The sequence below is a fragment of the Populus euphratica genome, unplaced genomic scaffold, assembly GCF_000495115.2.
Source record: "Populus euphratica unplaced genomic scaffold, PopEup_1.0 scaffold3.1, whole genome shotgun sequence".
Lineage (NCBI taxonomy): Eukaryota > Viridiplantae > Streptophyta > Magnoliopsida > Malpighiales > Salicaceae > Populus > Populus euphratica.
This window is the reverse complement of record NW_011499847.1, coordinates 2,385,825-2,404,965: the sequence shown is the minus strand read 5'-3', so window position 1 is coordinate 2,404,965 and position 19,141 is coordinate 2,385,825. Positions and strand designations below refer to the sequence as shown.

The following is a 19,141-nucleotide window of genomic DNA, read 5'->3' as shown; positions in this document are numbered from 1 at the left end:
CACATATATATATATATATATATATCACTGCTTTTCCAAAAGTAAGAGAGAATTCGAATGTGACAATTATGTATCTAATAATTGTTTTAGTGAAGCAATTTCAAATCCCAATTACTCGAGTTTATTAGATTGCTATGCAACTGATGAAAGAGAAGTGTTCTTATCGTGCGGTCTTCAAGAAACAATAAAATTTGACAGCGGAGAAAAAAATTATATCACCGCGGGCTAATCGTCGAGGTGTCCACGTTCTCTATGAGCTTAATTGATCATCTAAACGAGGATCGGTAATTCGATAAACACTGTTACGAGAGAATTTTAAAGTTTCCGTGCCTTCTTGGCATATTCTAGAAAAACCCATCAACCGACATATATATAAACTCATGATATTTATGATGAGCCTCGCATGAAAAAATATTGTCAATATATCATGGATTTGATGCGATTGATTGTTACAAAGCTTGCAACACACCTTTTCTAATCGTCCGAATGAAGTTTGTTTGCGTGGAATCAATTAAATGTTGGCACTTTGGCATGTGTAGTACTCATCAATGTTCTTATTTTCAGTGTCGGTTATTTCTTATTTTTAAAAATGTTTTAAACAATTAATTTAATTTCTGTGATGTTTTCAGATTCATAAATGAATTTTTAAAAATATTATTTTAATACAGTGTAAAACCCCTTGTTTTTTTTTGGTTTTTAATCTCTTCTTTTGGTGAATAGGAGCGGGCAAAATAGTTCAACAAATGGAAACTGAGTAAACGGGCACGGAATCTGAGAATCCTTATAATCTAAGTGCACTTCTCAACGTAGACATCATTCGTGGTGATGGAGATGTGGCTGTTAGTTGGTTTTTGCAGATTTTTTAATAAAAAAAATTGTCATAATTTTTCGTTATGACAAAGTTCAAGGTTCGCTTACAGCATACTTGCTTGTCTATTTATAATTGCTTACATTATTTCTGCAGACCGCGACATCCTTTCTTGCTTGTCTTTTCCAACCTGCTAGGGTTGTGGTATCTGTTATGATTGTAATTTAAAAAGATTATTTTGTAAGATTATTTTATTAAAATTAATTTAAAAAAATAGATATTTAGTTAAAATTATAGTTGAAAAAAATAATTTATTGTATTTGGTTAAAAATAATTTATGAGGTTATAAAATAATTTTAAAAAATATATATTAATATTAATAATTTTAAATTTAAATATTGTATAATTAATTACTCCTATTACATCATGAAATAAATAACACTTTATATAAAATATTTTATTATTATTCTATTAAACTATTTATAATTCTATTACGTATAAAATTCATCCGATAAAAATTATAATTTTTATAATTTTTTGAACGTGTAATAAAATTAGATAAAATATTATCAAGTCTAAAATTAATATTACAATACAAGTAAATTTAATTCACTCTATACTAGTTTTTTGAAAAAAAAAATTGTTCAGAGCGAATGAATTTAATTTACTCTAAATCAATTTTTTTAAAAAAACTGTTAATGCACTAAAAAAATAAACAATACAAGTAAATTGTACTATTTATTATTTTTTAAAGGAATAATATATCAATATATAATATTCATGTTAATAATACTGTTCTACATATACTAGACGTGAAAAGCAGTAATTTTTTACTTTTCATTATCTACATTCTAACCACAACCGCCGTAAAAAAACAGCCTCTAAGTTGAAACCAATTCTTGATTTTCCCCTCTGCCTCACTTGTGCACGAGAAGAAAACTAAGGACGAGTGGACTGTGGACCTAATTTCCCCTTCGCTAAGTCCTCCTATATTTTCCTTTAGGTGAGATCTGGTCCATTTATTGTTTTGCTCTTGCCCAATGCAAGGTTATAAAATCCAATCTGAAGTAGACTCGAGAAATGTTTAGGTCACAAGTCAAAATATTTAATATAAGTTGAATTTAGTTAATTCCTAACATTTTAAAAACAAATAGGTCAAAAACAATATTTTCTTGTAAAAAAATTAAAAAAAATAATCAATGAGCTAATTGATTATGATTTGATCAAGTCTCACCGGATTAAATTAGGTTATTGACAGAATTACCCAAGTTTTTTTTCTATCTTCTTTTCAACTTGAACTAGTATATACGTTGGATTAATTCACCAGACCGGTCTAGGTTTTACAGCATTATCCTACTGATGTTTTGTTTCAAACTGGCTAACTATAACTTAATTAATGAAATTGGGTTTAATAGCATGAATTGTTGTTAGTCATGTCATGTGAATAATATAAGGATGTACTAGATGTCCCAAATTAATATATTTTTTGAATAATATAAACCATGGAGTAGACTCAACAGGTAAATATTTCTACAATAAAAAAACTAAACAAAACAGTCGAATATTTCAAAATGAAAAGCAATATTACTCTCTCACACGCACACACGTGTGTGTGGATGTAATTAAGTGCATTTCATGGGAGGAGGAATGTTAAGGTAATTAAATTTGGTGCATAACAAATTCTGTACTTCCGGACTGACCATATGCGACAAGTGATAGTAGGAGGTTTGTTTATATAGAGTTCGTTTGAGAGTATGATTGTGAGTATTTTTTTTAAATAAGTTTTTGTATTAAAATATATATTAATAATATATTTTTTATTTTTTAAAAATTATTTTTTATATCAATACATTAAAACTATCCAAAATATATTAAATTTTAACTAAAAAAATTAATTTTTTTTAAAAATACGTGTATACATACACAATACAATCTCAGCCATGATATCTGGTGGCGATAGCTAATTGAAAAGTGCTATTCCCACACTTTGATGTCTATTCGCACAGCCATTATTTGTTGGTGGATGAAATTACCCTTTAACTTCAGAATAGCTTCAAGTGTGCTTCGTGGAGTCCAGTGATACTTTTTTAATTTAATTAATTATTTACCCTCTGTATTTCTCTCTATTTTTAAAAAAATTAAATTTAAATCTTTTAAATTTTAATTTTTTATATTATTTTAATATATTGATATTAAAAATAATTTTTAAAAATTAAAAAACATTATTTTATTATATTTTTTAATATAAATACTTTAAAAAATAATTATTACGTTCGAATATCACTGTAAACGCGCTGTACTGTCGTGGCTATCAAACATCACAAAGCCTAATTTTATAATGGGTATTGACAATTGTTTTGGGCTGTAATTGTTAGACGGCCTATAGGACAGTTTCTTGAAATTGCTCTGCGGATAGATAACAAGTCCGTGCTAATAGCAACGCCCAGCTTTTTATATTTCTCTGTTGCATGCGACACGTATAGATAGAAATGAAAATCTCCCCCTTTTTTATTCTTTCTTAGTGAATTGCATTTTGCACAAGGTGATCAGATTGTGCACGGAGTGCTGTTAAATCATGTTTATAAAAGAATTTGATTTTTTTATTTTAATTAATTTTTTAATATTTTTAAAATATGCTGATATCAAAAATAAATTTTAAAAAATAAAATATATATTATTTTAATATATTTTTAAGTAAGTAAACTTTTTAAAAAATAAAATTTAATACATTTCTAAATAAAGAAAAAAAAAGGAAGAAGCTCGTGCAGATGCATTTGGGGTACATGATGATTATGTTCGGTTGCCCAACATAAACCATGGAGGTCTGTGTTTTAACTTTTATAATCCATTGAACTCGTGACCTTTTTCTTTTCTTTTTAATTCCCTTTCCCAATTGATACTCATCATAATGAACCAAACGAAACTATATAGTAATTCTCGAAAGTAACTTGTAGAAATCCCATTAGCCACGTCTCCTTTACTATAAATTAAATGCTCATTAAATCAAAACATGTTAAAAATAACCCAACTAAAAAGCCTACTTATTCTATTTTTTTTTTAAAAAAACAAACGAATCAAACTGTTTAGTTTAAGGTTTGATTTAGTTAATAGATTTAGTTTTTTTAAAAACAAATTATTTGGTTGAGTTTTTTTTTTTAAAATCAACCATTCAATCCTACATATAAAACAAAAATCTTCAAATTATAATTTTAAAAAATATAATTCAATTACTGATTAGGTTTTAAATTTTTTTTTTTAAGATTATCAGTTTAAATTTTATAAATATTAAAATTATTAAAGATTTATATTATTATTAATTTTAAAACTTGTATGATTAATTGAGATCCTTGCAAACTCAACCAAACATCTATGTAAATCTTAAAAAAAAAATCTCCAAATTATTATCCCTTGTATGCTCCTGCACTCCATACAAAACGCATCAACAAAACCACCAAAAAAACGAGTATATGCCGCGAGAAGTGTACTCTTCGGCTTTCAGTGTCCCATTGCTACTCTCAGAAACGAGTCAAACCCACCTCTCAGTCTCCCCTGTGCTTGCTCCACGAGAAGACATTCAGACAGATAAATCCCCATCTCACCAGACTTCAACATTATAGCACAGCTAACACCAAACAGAAAACGCGCACACAGACAATAATGCTCATAGTCTTGTAGTGAAGCAGGTGTGTAACATTTGCTGTGGAGTCCTGCGCACACTCAATCAAATGGCATAATCCCATTTTCTTTACATATAAATTACACTGTTTTGCCTCTTGGGGTTTTATGTTTTAGCTGTCCAATGGCTTCTTTACGGAGTCCTGGCATTTTGCTTGTTCTTCTTGTTGCTTTTCTGCTGAAGACTTTGCCCCTCGTGATTCTTGCTAAAAGCAATGTGAGTTTCTCTACTTGAGTTCAGCTCTTGTTTGTTTCATGGATTTGTTCCTTTTGGTCTTAACAGGTTTACATTGTGTACATGGGAGACAAGATCCATGACGAGCCTGAGCTGGTTCAAGAGTCACACTATTAGCTTCTTTCTGATATTGTTGGAAGGTTTTATTTCTGACACTTTATAATCTTTATTTCCATTTTTAATCTATTAATGTTACCTTAAATACGTTCAATTTTTATCTTTCTTGGTATGGTCATAGGAGTATTGAATGATTTTTCTTTATGAAATTTCAGAATTCAGATGCACAAAATGTGTTTCACCGTTTTTAGCTTTGAATGCATTATTTGTGGGATTTGAATTGGCAGTAAAGAGAAATTAGTACCTTGTGGTATGGATTTTGACAGCAAAGAAGCTGCAAAGGAATCAATTCTATAAAGCTACAAGCATGGATTTTCAGGATTTGCTGCAGTGTTAACCAAGTCCCAAGCCAAGCTTATAGCAGGTGTTACAATGTTGGTGAACTTTGAAATCCATTTTCCTAGTCTAATTTTTTACTTCCAACAAGTCCCTGCAATTAATTCTCTCTTTGTTGATGCACCAACACAGATTTCCCTGGAGTTGATGGTGTTGTTCGAAACAGAATTCTTAGTTCTCACACAGCTAGAAGCTGGGATTTTCTACACATCAAGCCTCAAGTTGTGGGTGGAACTCTTTCAAAGGGACATTCTGGTGTTGGTTCCATCATCGGTGTCATGGACACAGGTCAGCGGCAAGACGCAGGCATCATTGTTGGTCTAGACTAGTTACATAATTTTTTGTCTTACTTTCTTGTTGCATAGGTATATGGCCAGAGTCAGAAAGCCTCAGAGATGAGAGTATGTCAGAGGTGCCGTCTCGTTGGAGAGGGATATGCCAGGAAGGAGAGGGATTTAATCGCTCGCATTGCAATAGGTTAGAGCTCATATTTTCTTTCTACACAGTATTCACTGTACTTTCAAACAGACTTGAGATTTTTAGACATGTCAATAGCAAGTAGCTATTCTTGAGTGATCTTAAATTCTGGTCATAAGAATTACATGATGGCTCTGCTTCGAGGAGATGGTTGACTCAAACTGAAAAGGATTAGACATTAAATGTCTATCAAAATTTGCTTTTCAAAATGTTTTTCTTTTTAAAAATATATTAAAATAATTTTTTTATTTTTTTAAAATATTTTTTTTGAAAACATTAAAACAATCTAAAAATTCAAAAAAAACTTAATTAAAAGCTAAAATAAATTCAAAAAATGAAAACATTAAAACAATTTAAAAATTCAAAAAAAACCTAATTAAAAGCTAAAATAAATTCAAAAAATTTCAAAACTATAGTTGAATCACAATGACAAACACTACTGGAGAAATGACTTCTCCAGTTTTCGAGTTCCTTCGCTTCTGTTTATGAACTGCGCTTTAAAGACGTAGCAGCAGAAATTAAATTGATGCTCACTGCTTGAATACTTTGTGCATGAAGATCTTTGGTTCTCGCTGGTATACGAAAGGTTATGAAGCTGAATTTGGAAAGCTAAATCTAAGTGATGGGGCTGAGTTCCTATCTCCCCCAGATGCTGGGTGCCATGGCACCCACACATCATCCACTGCAACTGGTGGCCTGGTGGAAAATGCAAGTTTTATGGGACTAGCTCAAGGATGGGCAAGAGGGGGTGCCCCGTCAGCTTGGCTGGCTGTCTACAAAATTTGCCGGGATACAGGTGGCTGCGCTGAGACAGATCCTCTTGCTGCATTTGATGATGCAATCTTTGATGGCGTGGATTTGCTATCAATATCTCTTGTGTCGCCACCACCACTTGCCACCTACGTTGAGGATGCAGTAGCTATTGTTTCCTTTCATGCTGTAGCTAAAGGAATTTCTGTAATATGCTCTGCGGGGAATTCCGGTCCGTATCCCCAAACAGTTATAAATACAGCACCATGGGTTGTTACAGTTGCAGCAAGCACCATTGATCAAGCGTTTCCTACTATAATTACCCCGGGGAACAATCAGACAATAGTGGTACTTACTGAATTTCTTTGCAACCTAGAGAACTTGTGCTAAGGCAATTGGCATAATCTTGTTCCATAAAAGCACAAAATGTAGTTGCAAGTATACAGCAGATCAAATAATGAACACAGACGCAAAAGTTAGTAATATTTAGCTTCCTTTTTAAAGATTTTTTTTGATTAATTAGAATTGATATTTTTATCAAGTGAAAATGATTATTCTAACTAAATGAATGATTCGGTAATTGATTCCAGGCTCAAAGGCAAGGTGAATACGGATTAGGAACTGTTGAATGATATGTATAACGTTGTCTCAGAGGTTTTCTTTTCCCAAAACAGGGCCAGGCTTTGTTTAAAGAGAAGAATGTAGACACTTTTTCACCCTATTGTTTATGGAGAAGACATTGCATCTGATAATTCATATGAAGATAGTGCAAGGTGTAATTTCCTTTTATTATTGGCATATAAAAATCCCAAATATGCCGAGAAAAGCTTCTAATAAGTTGCGGCATTCTAATAGGTTTTACATTTAACAGAAGTTGTGATTCAGGAAGCCTGAATGCTACTTCAGCAAGAGGAAAGGTAATTCTGCGTCTCGAGTCCCAGTCACAGAGGTCAAGCATCATTGCTAGAAGAACTGTATTAGATGTCAAGGGTGTTGGGCTTGTATTTGCACAGTTTCCCACCGAGGATGTTACTCTGTCCTTGGACATTCCCTCTATCCAAGTGGACTTCGCAATAGAAACATATCTATTGACATACATGGAGGCAAGCAGGTAAACTCTTCTCACTGCATTCAGTGAGCTCCTGGCCTATTGCGTCGTTTACATGAGCTGTATATCCCTGTGTGTGCGTGTCTGTGAGCATTGGAATGATGTCCTGATGTTTGTGAGCATTGGAATGATGTCTGTGAGCAGGAAATCAAGCAACTTTCTTGTAAATCTTAATTTTCCGTCAATCACCATTCTTGAGCTGAAGCAGAACTTATGTGTATCAAGAACGGTCACAAATGTGGGTCCTATTACATCTTTCTACGTTGCTCGTGTTCTAGCTCCACCTGGCACATATGTGACAGTTGAGCCATCAGTTTTGTCATTTGATTCTACGAGAAAGAAGATCAAGTTTAAGGTAACCTTTTGTTCCCAGTTAAGGATTCAAGGAAGATACTCGCATTCAATGAGTAATTTGTCATTTGTTGATAATTCCTTGTAACAAAATGCTGTTTGATATGGGAAGAAAGAGCTCATTCAGCTCTGATGTGCCAACAGCCTCACCCTTCAATATTTTCCACTGTAAATAAATGGAAGATAACAACACAATGTTAGAAATTGAATTTCGGATTCAAAAACTGATAAAGAGTACTAATTTCAATGGGGAATGTTGATCTGTGAGAGGTAAAAGTCCTATAAATCTCTTATTTCCCAAATAATGCTATATTTTTTTAATCTTGAAACTACTACACACACACTTGTCTCGAGGCCATTCTTAAACATATTTTTATTTAATTTTGGGACTGTTAAAATAATTACTTGAAATAATCCCAATGATTTAAATCTTGGAGTAGAAGATATTTTTATTTGGTCAAAATTATGTCCTCTTATTTATATTTTTTATTTATTTGACGTGGACATGAATTTTATTTTATTTTTTATTATCAACATCAATGTTTTTTCAATAAAAAAACTCAAAGCAATTAAAACACTAGTTCCAAATAATTTAAATATAGAACAAAAAACACATTTCTTTGAAAAAACTCTCTTTTCGTTATTCATTCATTAATTTTTTTTGACAAACAATATTTTTTTTTATTAGAAGCTTGAAACACATTTCTTTGAAAAAAACTCACTTTTTATTATTCATTCATTAATTGTTTTTGAAAAACAATATTTTTTTTTATTAGAAGCTTGGTTTTTCATATAAAAACTTGCCATGACGTGTAAAATAATTTAAAAGGACATGATTGTAAATAAGTAGGTGAGCAACCCTATCTAATCACGCTGGCGTGTGTATTTGCTCACTTGTTAGCTCTGTCAATAGAACCTTAACTGCGGATATTTGGAAAAGTGAGGGCATGTTCACGAGCGGAGGCCTCATGGAAAAAGACCCTCAAGTCCTTTGAATTTGTTGTGCTCATGGTAGATTATTTTGAATAACAAAACCGCCATGTGAGTTTGATGGTGACTCGTCACCAGAAGAGACACTGTGGCCAAATTTTGAGATATTCCCTTGGAAGGGGCCTGTTCTAAGGACAAAAATCTGCAGCCTAAGTCTACAAAACATTCTGTGCTCTGTGTTTTGAAGTGAATGGCACCACACGAATTGAAGCAAGATTTTTCTTTTTCTTTTTGGATTATTTGACTGGTATCCAATCGAAGTGGTTAGCTCCCGTGAAATTGTTTGACATTTTCCACACTACTATTTATCACTCCATCAATGAATCATCATCATGTTAAGAATGCTGTCAAATCAATCTTAACTACTTACAATCTAGATTTATTTTTTTAAATTTATTGGTTTGAATCAAGAACATTATAAATTTATATAATTATTCATTTTAAAATTTATTAAATTAATTAAAAAATATGTAAATTGATTTGAATATTCACATTAATTTAAAAAAAAATCGTATCAAATCTTATTAGATTTATTTTGTTTTTAATCAATTTTCTTTCACCAATAAAGTTGCAGAGAGTTTTTGGAATGACCCAACTCACTATTAATCTCCCGTGTTGCGAAAGCATTCGCAGACAAAATGTATTGGAATCTATATGATGAAACCGAATAAGACCGTAATTTATTACCAAAAGAATCCGAATTTTTAATCTAATATAGATAGACAAAGAGTTGATTAGGGCTGAGAGATTTCTCCCTGTTGCGAATTGGGATTGTTTTTAATTTCAAGTACAGCCATGCCCAGTTGCCCGTGATTGATTAGAACTAATTTTCTACAGGTTTTTTTCAGTTGGAAAACATTAAATTTATTCTCTTACGCCATTTTATAGTTTTGAAATCGAGGGTGTGAAAACAATGTAAAAGGTATCAATTTTATATGTTTTTTGAGGTCAAGAATCACTTTTAAAAGCAGCTCCAGCCTCATTGTTGGAGGTTTAACGATCCAAAGTACAGCGACGGGCTAAGATGTAAATGGTGATAGAATTCAATGTTGGGAGAGAAGGCTGGAAATAGAGACTAAAAATGCATGTACTATGCATATGATTGCACCGTTAATTCAGCTAAACGGGAACTGTTGTTTTGTCATGCATATATATATATATATATATATATAGACTATAGTAATAAGCGGATTCCCACTGTTTGATAGTCTTTATTGTGTCAATGGTCGGCTGGATTTTGCTTGTGGGAGCACGAAACTACAAAACTAAGGGGACAAACAACGATGTTATTTGACTTCTCTTGGATCACCTTTGCCTCAGGCGACAGCTGGAAGACAGACGACGCGCGCTCGGACAAGCATGCATGTGCGATAAGAAAATAAAATTGAAAATTGAAAAAGGCCTGCATGCTCCACCTCCCCTGTAGGGTTATTGCTCTTTAATCCTTGTACACGGAAAGCCCAAACCATTCCACCACACAGGGCACCCGGTCTGGATCTAATTACAAACTTGACTCTCGTGTACCGTGGGTTATATATTTTTTTTTAAATAAAAAAATTATATATACTGTTTTTTATATATTTTTTTGGTTGAAAGAATTCTAAATGAAAATATGGGAAATTGTGTTCATGTATAATCAAATAAATTGAGAATTATGTGTATTAATAAAAAAAAACTATAAACAATATCTAAAAATAAAATTCAAAAAATTAAGAGATAAATATATATAAAAATATTAAAAAATAAAATTCATCTATACAAAATATAAAAAATATAAATAAAATAAAATACGCATTAAAAAACTAAATGCATAACAAAAAAAATAATTTAAAAAGATTATCTAAACAAAATAAAAGAGAGGTGTTCAACAAAACTTTACTATTATTTGAAATTCTAACTTAAAAAATTAAAAAATAAGTTATTAAGTAAAATTTTAAGATAAAAAACTATTTTAAATTTAAAGTAAATTAGATAGGCTTATACTTTATTTATTATTCATTATAAATGTTTGCTTCGTAAAAGCTTCTATTTAGTTATTAGATACCTGGAATAAGTGTTTTGATCATTGTGACACGAGGCAAATAAACAAAAATCCATCAAGAGAATTATCATGATGGATGATTTTGACCAGAAAGTAATTGTTTTGAATTGTTTACTAGCTAAAGTTAATAATTTTAATTCTATTTTAAATGGCAAACATATTTCTCTTTCTTTTTTGAGATGAAATTAAGCATGCTTGCATACATTCACTACACTTTCATTTGACCGCAAGACGACTGGCTTTAACATATTCACTTAACAAAAGTGCTCTGCTTTTCTAAAACAAAGAGGTGAGGGCACCCATAACTCGAAGTTATGGTAATAATCAACTAATCTAGACGAGGCTTGTTAAGTGATTGATAGATTAAAATAAACTTTATCCAAGAGAGGGACATTGTTTTAAAGTACGTGCTAGAAAACTCAAGAAATTCCAAGTTTGAATTACATGTTACATATACAACTCGGATAAGGTAATTAAAACTCGGTTAAATTTTACGTTTTTAATTATTTATATTTTTTTCTAATTAAAAAAAAATATAAAAATATTTTTTTTAAAAAAACCAAATATTATTAGGCTGAAAAATCAAATCAACCTACCTAACTTATTTTGTTAGGGCCTATGTGGATAGTCTCCTTTTATTTTTATATTGGTCCGCTCTATATTTTTTAAAAAAAAAAATTTGACAACGAGTCATCTGTTTTGTCTAATTTTTTACCATTGTGGTACCTGAAAAAAATATGGTTAATTCTTTTTAGTTTTAAAAACTAAATTTTAAATCTATTTTTTACCTATAACACCTGGGAAATATTATAAAAAACTTGAAAAACTCATTCGTGACCTAAAAAACTGAAAAACCATCATAAAATTTGAAATCAATTTAAAACCAAAAATCTTACCAAGATCATGTATGATTTTATTGAAAACTTAAATGCAAAAAACAAAACCCTAATATGAGTAACCCTCGTTGAAATAAACAATTTGACACCAATTTTTTTCTTTCTGGTGTCGGATGCTAGCAATTTTCTCTCACATCTCTCACATCAACGATAAGAAAATGAAGTTTAGGACATGAAATATTTTTTGAAAAAGATATTGTTTTTCTTTGCTTTAATTATTTTTATATGTTCAAATTATTTTGATGTATTGATATTAAAAATAAATTTAAAAATTTTAAAAATATTATTTTAATAATTTTGAAATAAAAATACTTTGAAAAAAACTATATTAGTAATGACAGTAAAAAATAATTTATATTGAATGAATAACAAATTTATAAATATACAAAATAAATTATTTCAATGTTTGCATACCTATGCACACATAAAAAATAAACTATTTAAATATTTGCAGACCTAGACGAGTAGGTACTGCAGACTTGGGCGAGCAAATTTACAAGTCTGTTGATACAGGTGCGCAAGTCTGATAGACCTAAGTGAGCAGGTCTGTAGACCCAGCGTGCGAGTCTTCTAGGATCGAGCAAACATGCCTGACTCCAATGCTAGGTGTTTGATTTCCATGTTATTCATTAGCACCGTATCCCAAAAAAGCTTAACATTTTGTTCTTAATCATTTTTTTAATGTCAAATATATGATCATATGTAAAAGATAACTCCACCTCCAATTACATGTCATTTTGCTTTTGTTATAATTAGAATAATTAGAATTTTATTGATTATTTAGGTGGATTAATTATAAATTATATCAGTTTAATTTACAGATCACATCAATTCAGCATGAATTATTTGAAATATATTAATTTATGTTACTATTAATTTAGCATCAATATACTTCTATCTTTCAAATAATCATTAGGAACAAAATCAGGAAAGAAGAAAAGAGTAAGAGTGTATTTGATATTGCGGCAACTATTATAGTTATGATTTGAAAAAAAATATTTTATAAAAAATACTTTTAGTTGAGATTAGTCTGGAAAAAATATATATTTGGTTAAAACTGTGGTTGAAAATAAAATTAAACAAAAAATAGTTTAATGTGTTTGATTATGAGATCGGACCCGACAAGAACATAATTGGAATTGCGATGAAATTCCACAAATGCTATGTTATCATGCGATATCTTTCTAATTTATGTAGCGTTATTAAATAATATTAAATACTAGTTTCTCAAGTGAAACATAATTTTTTAAAAAAATTTATAATTTCATTATATACAAAATTTATTCGGCAAGAACTACAAAAAACATGATTTTATGAGCATGCAATAAAATTAAGTAAAATATACAGTTTTCATGATTTTGTGAGCATGCAATAAAATTAAATAAAATATTATCAGGAATAAAATTAAGATTACAATACGAATAAATTTAATTCACTTTTAACTAACTTTTTTTAAAAATAAAAATTATCATTTATATTTACATGAACAGTGCGAGTGAAATCAATTAATTATATTGATTTTTTTTAAAAAAACTATAAATTAATTAAAAAAACATTATTAAGTGAACAATACTCCTATCAAAGAATGCTGCATTGTTTAATAAACAATGCAGCATGGTGCAGTCATAAAAAATAGGTAGCATTTACTTTTGTTTTCCTGCGTTTTAAACATATAGTTTAGTGAGACCCATAAATAATAATTTATATTTTTTTAGATTATTAGATATTATTGTATATGTATTTTAAATAAAATACAGACACAACAACAAACACGCTATAAATGTATTTATTAACAACAAAGTCGATATTCGTGAAACAAACCCATTTACTGGAGGAAGAAAGGGGAAATGCACCTTGCAAGGTCTGTCCGTGTTGCTGTTGCCATTACAAACAGGCAACGGCTGCCAAAATCATGATCATGTTACATGGTCGTCAACGCAGATAGAATATTATTTTTCCTGTCGAATCCTATTTATTTATTTTTACTTTAAAGACCTTTTATACGAAATAAGATTTCTCTTCAATTATCCATATCTCGACTTATCTCACTGTCATTTTTTTGAATTTAAATCCATAAAAATAATATAAAAAAAATCCACTTACCATGTAAAAATATAGTATAAATATACATACACAGTTGAAAAGATTCAGTGACTTTTTATAAGTCTAGTAAATCTTATTTTTCAAAATATTATTTATTTATTTTAAGTGCATGATGTAACGGGCTTACAATTAACTTGACTCACGTGAAGCATTTAAAGTTTATTTGAAAATGTTATTATGACTGCTTTTTAAATAATTATTTGTATTAAAATGTATTAAATACGTGTTAATTATTTTTTTATTTTTTAAAAATTATTTTTAATATTAATACACCAAAATAATTTGTTATTTTATTACCATTACAAATATTAAGAAAGCTAATTTGATAAATGATTAAAATCTGGAAAGGTGGTTTGCTTACACAAGAAAGTCAAAGTGATAATGGTTTCTCATAGGTAGTCGTTGCTGTTTTTTCTTTGTTTTTTTGAATGATATTTGGCGCCGTATGCTACCATATCTTAATTTCGATCATAGCTTGTGTAATTTCATTTTTTATATAAAAACGATGTGGTTATATTTTTTATTATTCTATATAAAATTTATTTGATAGATTAAAATAATTTTATATTAAAATAAATATAAAAAATAGCTTGGATGTAAAATTAATAGTATCTTAACAATTTGATGATATATTTGATATTTGTATTTATTTTAAAAATTAATAGAATTATTTAAAAAAAATATATTTCTATTTTAAATACCAAAATATTCAAATCCAAACCAAAATTACTAAAGACGAGTTATTAAATACTCAAGTGCATTGACTTTTTACTCGTATAAAAAAAAACCTGTTATAATAACTAGGTTATATCTTATTTTTACAAGAGAAAGTAATTTCATGATATTCAACAAGTAATTGGTGACATCATGTTAGTTTTTTTAGTAATTTTAACCAAAAGAGGTATAATTATGAAAAAAAATCTTATATGAAATATTTTTATTATTTATTATGAATTTTATATTATCCCCCCTGTTAAATTTGAAAATATTTCAATTTAAATCAAATTTAGTAATTAGTAACATCATTTTAGTTTTTTTAGTCATTTTAAACAAAAAAAAAGATACAGCTATAAAAAAAATCTTATATGAGATATTTTTAAAGAGATACAGCTATAAAAAAAAAAATCTTATATGAGATATTTTTAATATTTTTTATGAATCATAAATTTTATATTATCTCTCTTATTTAAATTTGAAAACATCTCAATTTAAATCAAATTCATTAAAGATGAATTATTCAATACTCTCCTAACTAGTGGTATTATATTAGTTATTTTTTTGGAGTCACTTTAAACAAATAAAAAGATATATCCATGAAAAAAAATATAAGGAGGGATATTGTTATTATTTTTGACGGATTATGAATTTTATATTATTATTTTTCAACAAAAAAAAACTAATAAAATACCTACTCCATAATAAAAATTTTCAAAAAAATAATCACAATTGTTGAGGTGGCCTCTCATAACACCACCTCACATAAGGTGATATCTCGTGTTCTCATCCTCCTTCAGGGCTTTTCTTCGCAACCTTCCATGGAGTTCATTTCCCGGTGAACTCTCCAATGGAGCTGTCACAAGATAAACAGAACCTCTCTTTTTCTCAGCAATTAAGTACGAGTCTGGGTGTACTTAGGACTGGGTAGATTATGTTGAAAATTCAAAACAATGCTTTTATTAATAAATGTTACTAACTAAAATCAATCCATTTTAAAATATTGACTTCCGGGATCTTTCTCGCCGTAAATCAAGGCCAGCTGAGAATCGAGATGGAAAGAAAATCAGAGGATCCGGGTCTCACTAACCACGAAAGAGCTTTTGAAAATTTTCTTTTCTTTTGTTTTTGGTCTGCCCTCGGCGGATTCGTATGACCAGGCCATGATGGGTAAAGGTTAGAAAATCTTACATGGAAACTGGGGATTCGGTCCAAAAACAAGCCAACCATTAAAGACCCAAGAATAGTCCTCGCCTAAATTGACCAAATATCACTCACAAAAACAATCCACCATTATTAACTTTCACACGCACAAATTTAAATTTTCGAAAAAGGAGTTCCTAATAATAAGAGAGAGAGGGGGGGATATATAGGAGAGAAAGAGGCAGATAAAAGATAAGCCATTAACTCCGCACCAGTTTCGCCCAGTAACAAGCCTTCATTTCAGTGCCCAGCGAACACCATCTATCCTCAGTTTCTTCTTTCCCTTCATCTTTATCAGGTAATTTAACCATTTGGAACACACAAACACGAAATTTTTATTTTTTTTTGTAAACAAAAGGCCTGTATATTCAGGGAATCTTGCTTAAAGTTTTCTGGTTCTTGAATTTTGAACATAGAGAAAATGGAATTCCGCGTGGAAAAAAGAGCCTTGAAGTCAAGTCTACTTAGAGAACTAGATACAAAAACAACCAGCGAGCAAGCTTTTTGTGAAGATTTCCTGGCTCTGAATACACCTGGTGTTGTTTCATGTGATCAAGATTTCTCAGTTGATTGTTTCCTGGACTTCTCTAATGGTGAATTCAAAGATGGTTATGTGCAAGAACAAGAAGAAGAGAAAGACTCTATTTCTGTTTCCTCTCAAGACCGTGTTGATGATGATTTTAACTCTAACTCCAGCAGTTTCTCTGATTCTTTTCTCGCAAGTGAACTTGCTGTACCTGTAAGTTAAAAGGATTGAATTGTGTCCATTTTTCCCCTTTTTTTATCGACTTTTTGTGTTTTTAATGAAACCCATGTTTTGTTTTTTTGACAGACTGATGATATAGCAGAACTTGAATGGGTATCTCACTTCGTGGATGATTCCGTGTCAGATGTCTCTCTTTTGGTTCCTGCCTGTAAAGGATCTTCAAAGCGCCATGCAAAGAACTGGTTTGAACCAGAAACCAAACCTACTTTCGCAAAAACTTCTTGTGTTTTTCCTTCACGGGTTCCCTCCAAGGCGAGAACCAAAAGGTCCAGACCCACTGGTCGGACCTGGGCGGCTGGGTCGAACCAATCAGAGACACCGTCATCTTCAACATCATCGACCTCGTCAATGCCGTGTCTTGTTGCAACTAACACGGTTCAGACAGCTGACTCGTTATCGTGGTTGAGTGAACAACCGATGAAAAATTCAAAGAAAAGACTGGCGGTTCATACCAGTGGGTTAATGGCTTCAACCCAATTTCAGCGTCGGTGCAGTCATTGCCAGGTCCAAAAGACCCCCCAGTGGCGAACCGGTCCCCTTGGTGCCAAAACTCTATGCAATGCTTGCGGGGTTCGTTATAAATCCGGTCGGCTCTTTCCGGAATACAGACCGGCATGCAGCCCTACCTTTTCGAGTGAAGTTCACTCAAATAGCCATAGAAAAGTGTTAGAGATGAGAAGGAAGAAGGAAGTTGCTGGAGCCGAGCCCAGGTTGAACCAGATGGTTCCTAGTTTTTGAAGGTTAATGACAGGATGTAGGCTTATTCTGAACCAGAGTCAAACCCAGTTTAGATGGAGTCCGGTTTTTTAACCTGAAAACCCGGTTTTAGCCAGTCCGTTTCCAGGGATGTTCTCCTATCTCTAGTATTATCCCTGGTACTTTTTGTAGTGTTTCTTTTAGTTTTGTTTTTGTTTTTAACTTTTTGTTCAGGGCTGATGAATAGAGAGGGCTTTAGAATAGCCAGTTGAAGGGGTAATGTTCAGTCTTTGCCTATTCTTGATTTAATATTCCCAGAATTTTCTGTCTATTTACTGTATAGTATTTGCCTGTAAAATGCCCATTTTTGTCATCGGCTTTGAATATTCAAAACAACTCAGCAATTACCTTAGACTATACAAAAATTGGACTGATGGAGACAATTTAGGCAGGAAAACATGGTGGTGTTAGATTTCAGACCACCTAAACTTTTCAAATTTTGACGTTTGCTGCTTAGCCAGGTGGGTGAACTATGAATTGTTTAGTGGCATGCTGACTCAGACCCATGCTCCCAGTGACAAGACCAAGGGCGAACAAGTCAAGGGTCATCACCGCTTTCAATAATATTTATTTCCAAAGACAACCTTGACTTGCTCGTGCTAGGTAAGCAATTGGTGGCCCTCCATGTGGAGACTGGCCCTCCTTCTGAGGCTGACGGTGGTGGCCGTCTCTCCAGGGACGGGAGCTACCATTATTGCGATGTGGGACACCATTTTCATCCATGTCTTCCACGAGAGCATGATGTTTAATCCAAGTGGTTAAAAAAGAATTCTTCCCTCGTTTAATTTCTTTAATTTAATTCCTAAAATCAACATTTAGAAAAACTGGTATCTCTTGAACAATACCACTCCCATCTGTCTAAAAGATAATAGATTCTCAGAGGGGTGGTGATGATGATTTAGGGCAAGTAAATTGCCAGCATAGAAATGATAGACTCCAGGAAGAAACTCCTTTTCCTTCTAGCTGTAAGCTTAAGAATGAATTCCGGGGATGATCATGATCCCGTCACCTTGCTTTCATGCACAGGAGGAGATTCCGTGACCAGATAGTAACTGGGGGCCATCAATTTGATTGGACATGGAATTTTTTGTAGGGCTCTAAGATTGTAAATATCTCTCTCGCATATCTTGTTTCTCGTAAATCTTTTTTTTTTTTTTAAGAGTCATTCTGGAAATTATGTGAACAGTTCATCATCTACCTTTCGCAGTTAAAACGATGGGAGTGCCGTTGAAGGTTTAATCATGGTCATCGTCCACATTTAAGTTTGCTCGTACCGATCAAGGTAACAACACGAAACAAGTGTAATATGTAAAGTGGATAAAATTATGTGTGGATTAGCAAAGACAACCTAGAAACCGCCGGAGCAGGAGGGTTTCTAAGAGACAACAATTATGAATTGTTATCATTGATCTGAAATTAGTTTAGTCTCTTAGACTTAAACAGATTATTTTATAATTGAATTTTTTATTGGTAATTTAGTTAATTACAAGGTCAACTGTTAAGATAGATATAAATTATATCTTAGTTATGAAAACACGACAGCTTATAATTAAGGACTAAAATATCCGAATTTAATATATATTTTGAGAGGTTAACGCAGCAAAGATTAATTAACAAATTATAATCTTACTAAAAATCTAATTAATAAAATAATTGGATTATTCAAAATCCATTATTAGAGATATTTTTAACTGTGTATTATGATCTTATTGGATCCACTCTTCCTCATCTAATATAGTTTTTTTTCTCAGGCTTGTGGCCCGATTTTCAACCAAAAAAAAAAAACTAAATGGAGGGGCAGGCTTCTTCAGAGCT

General features: G+C 31.2%; 1 protein-coding gene, 1 long non-coding RNA gene and 1 pseudogene across 2 annotated transcripts; 2 read left to right on the top strand and 1 right to left on the bottom strand.

Annotated features, from left to right (window-relative positions):
• Window positions 1-4,607: 4,607 nt before the first annotated feature.
• Window positions 4,608-7,538, top strand: LOC105111145 (subtilisin-like protease SBT3.5; annotated as a pseudogene).
• Window positions 7,539-15,770: 8,232 nt separating this feature from the next.
• Window positions 15,771-17,637, top strand: LOC105141801 (GATA transcription factor 5-like). The gene is made up of 3 exons (XM_011049166.1): window positions 15,771-16,102; window positions 16,221-16,543; window positions 16,637-17,637. The coding sequence occupies exons 2-3, from the start codon at window positions 16,226-16,228 to the stop codon at window positions 17,306-17,308; spliced, it is 990 nt and encodes a 329-aa protein (XP_011047468.1). The 5' UTR covers window positions 15,771-16,102; window positions 16,221-16,225; the 3' UTR covers window positions 17,309-17,637.
• Window positions 17,456-18,489, bottom strand: LOC105141810 (uncharacterized). Its single transcript, XR_845453.1, has 2 exons — window positions 17,645-18,489; window positions 17,456-17,560 (listed from the first exon to the last, which is right to left on the bottom strand). It is a non-coding gene; the product is annotated as an uncharacterized LOC105141810 (long non-coding RNA).
• Window positions 18,490-19,141: the final 652 nt, after the last annotated feature.

Bases quoted from the DNA above. Each gene is read 5' to 3' on its own strand.
- LOC105141801 (XM_011049166.1), top strand. From the start codon at position 16,226: ATGGAATTCCGCGTGGAAAAAAGAGCCTTGAAGTCAAGTCTACTTAGA. The intron at 16,544-16,636 runs GTAAGTTAAAAG...TTTTTTTGACAG, and splicing joins CAAGTGAACTTGCTGTACCT to ACTGATGATATAGCAGAACT.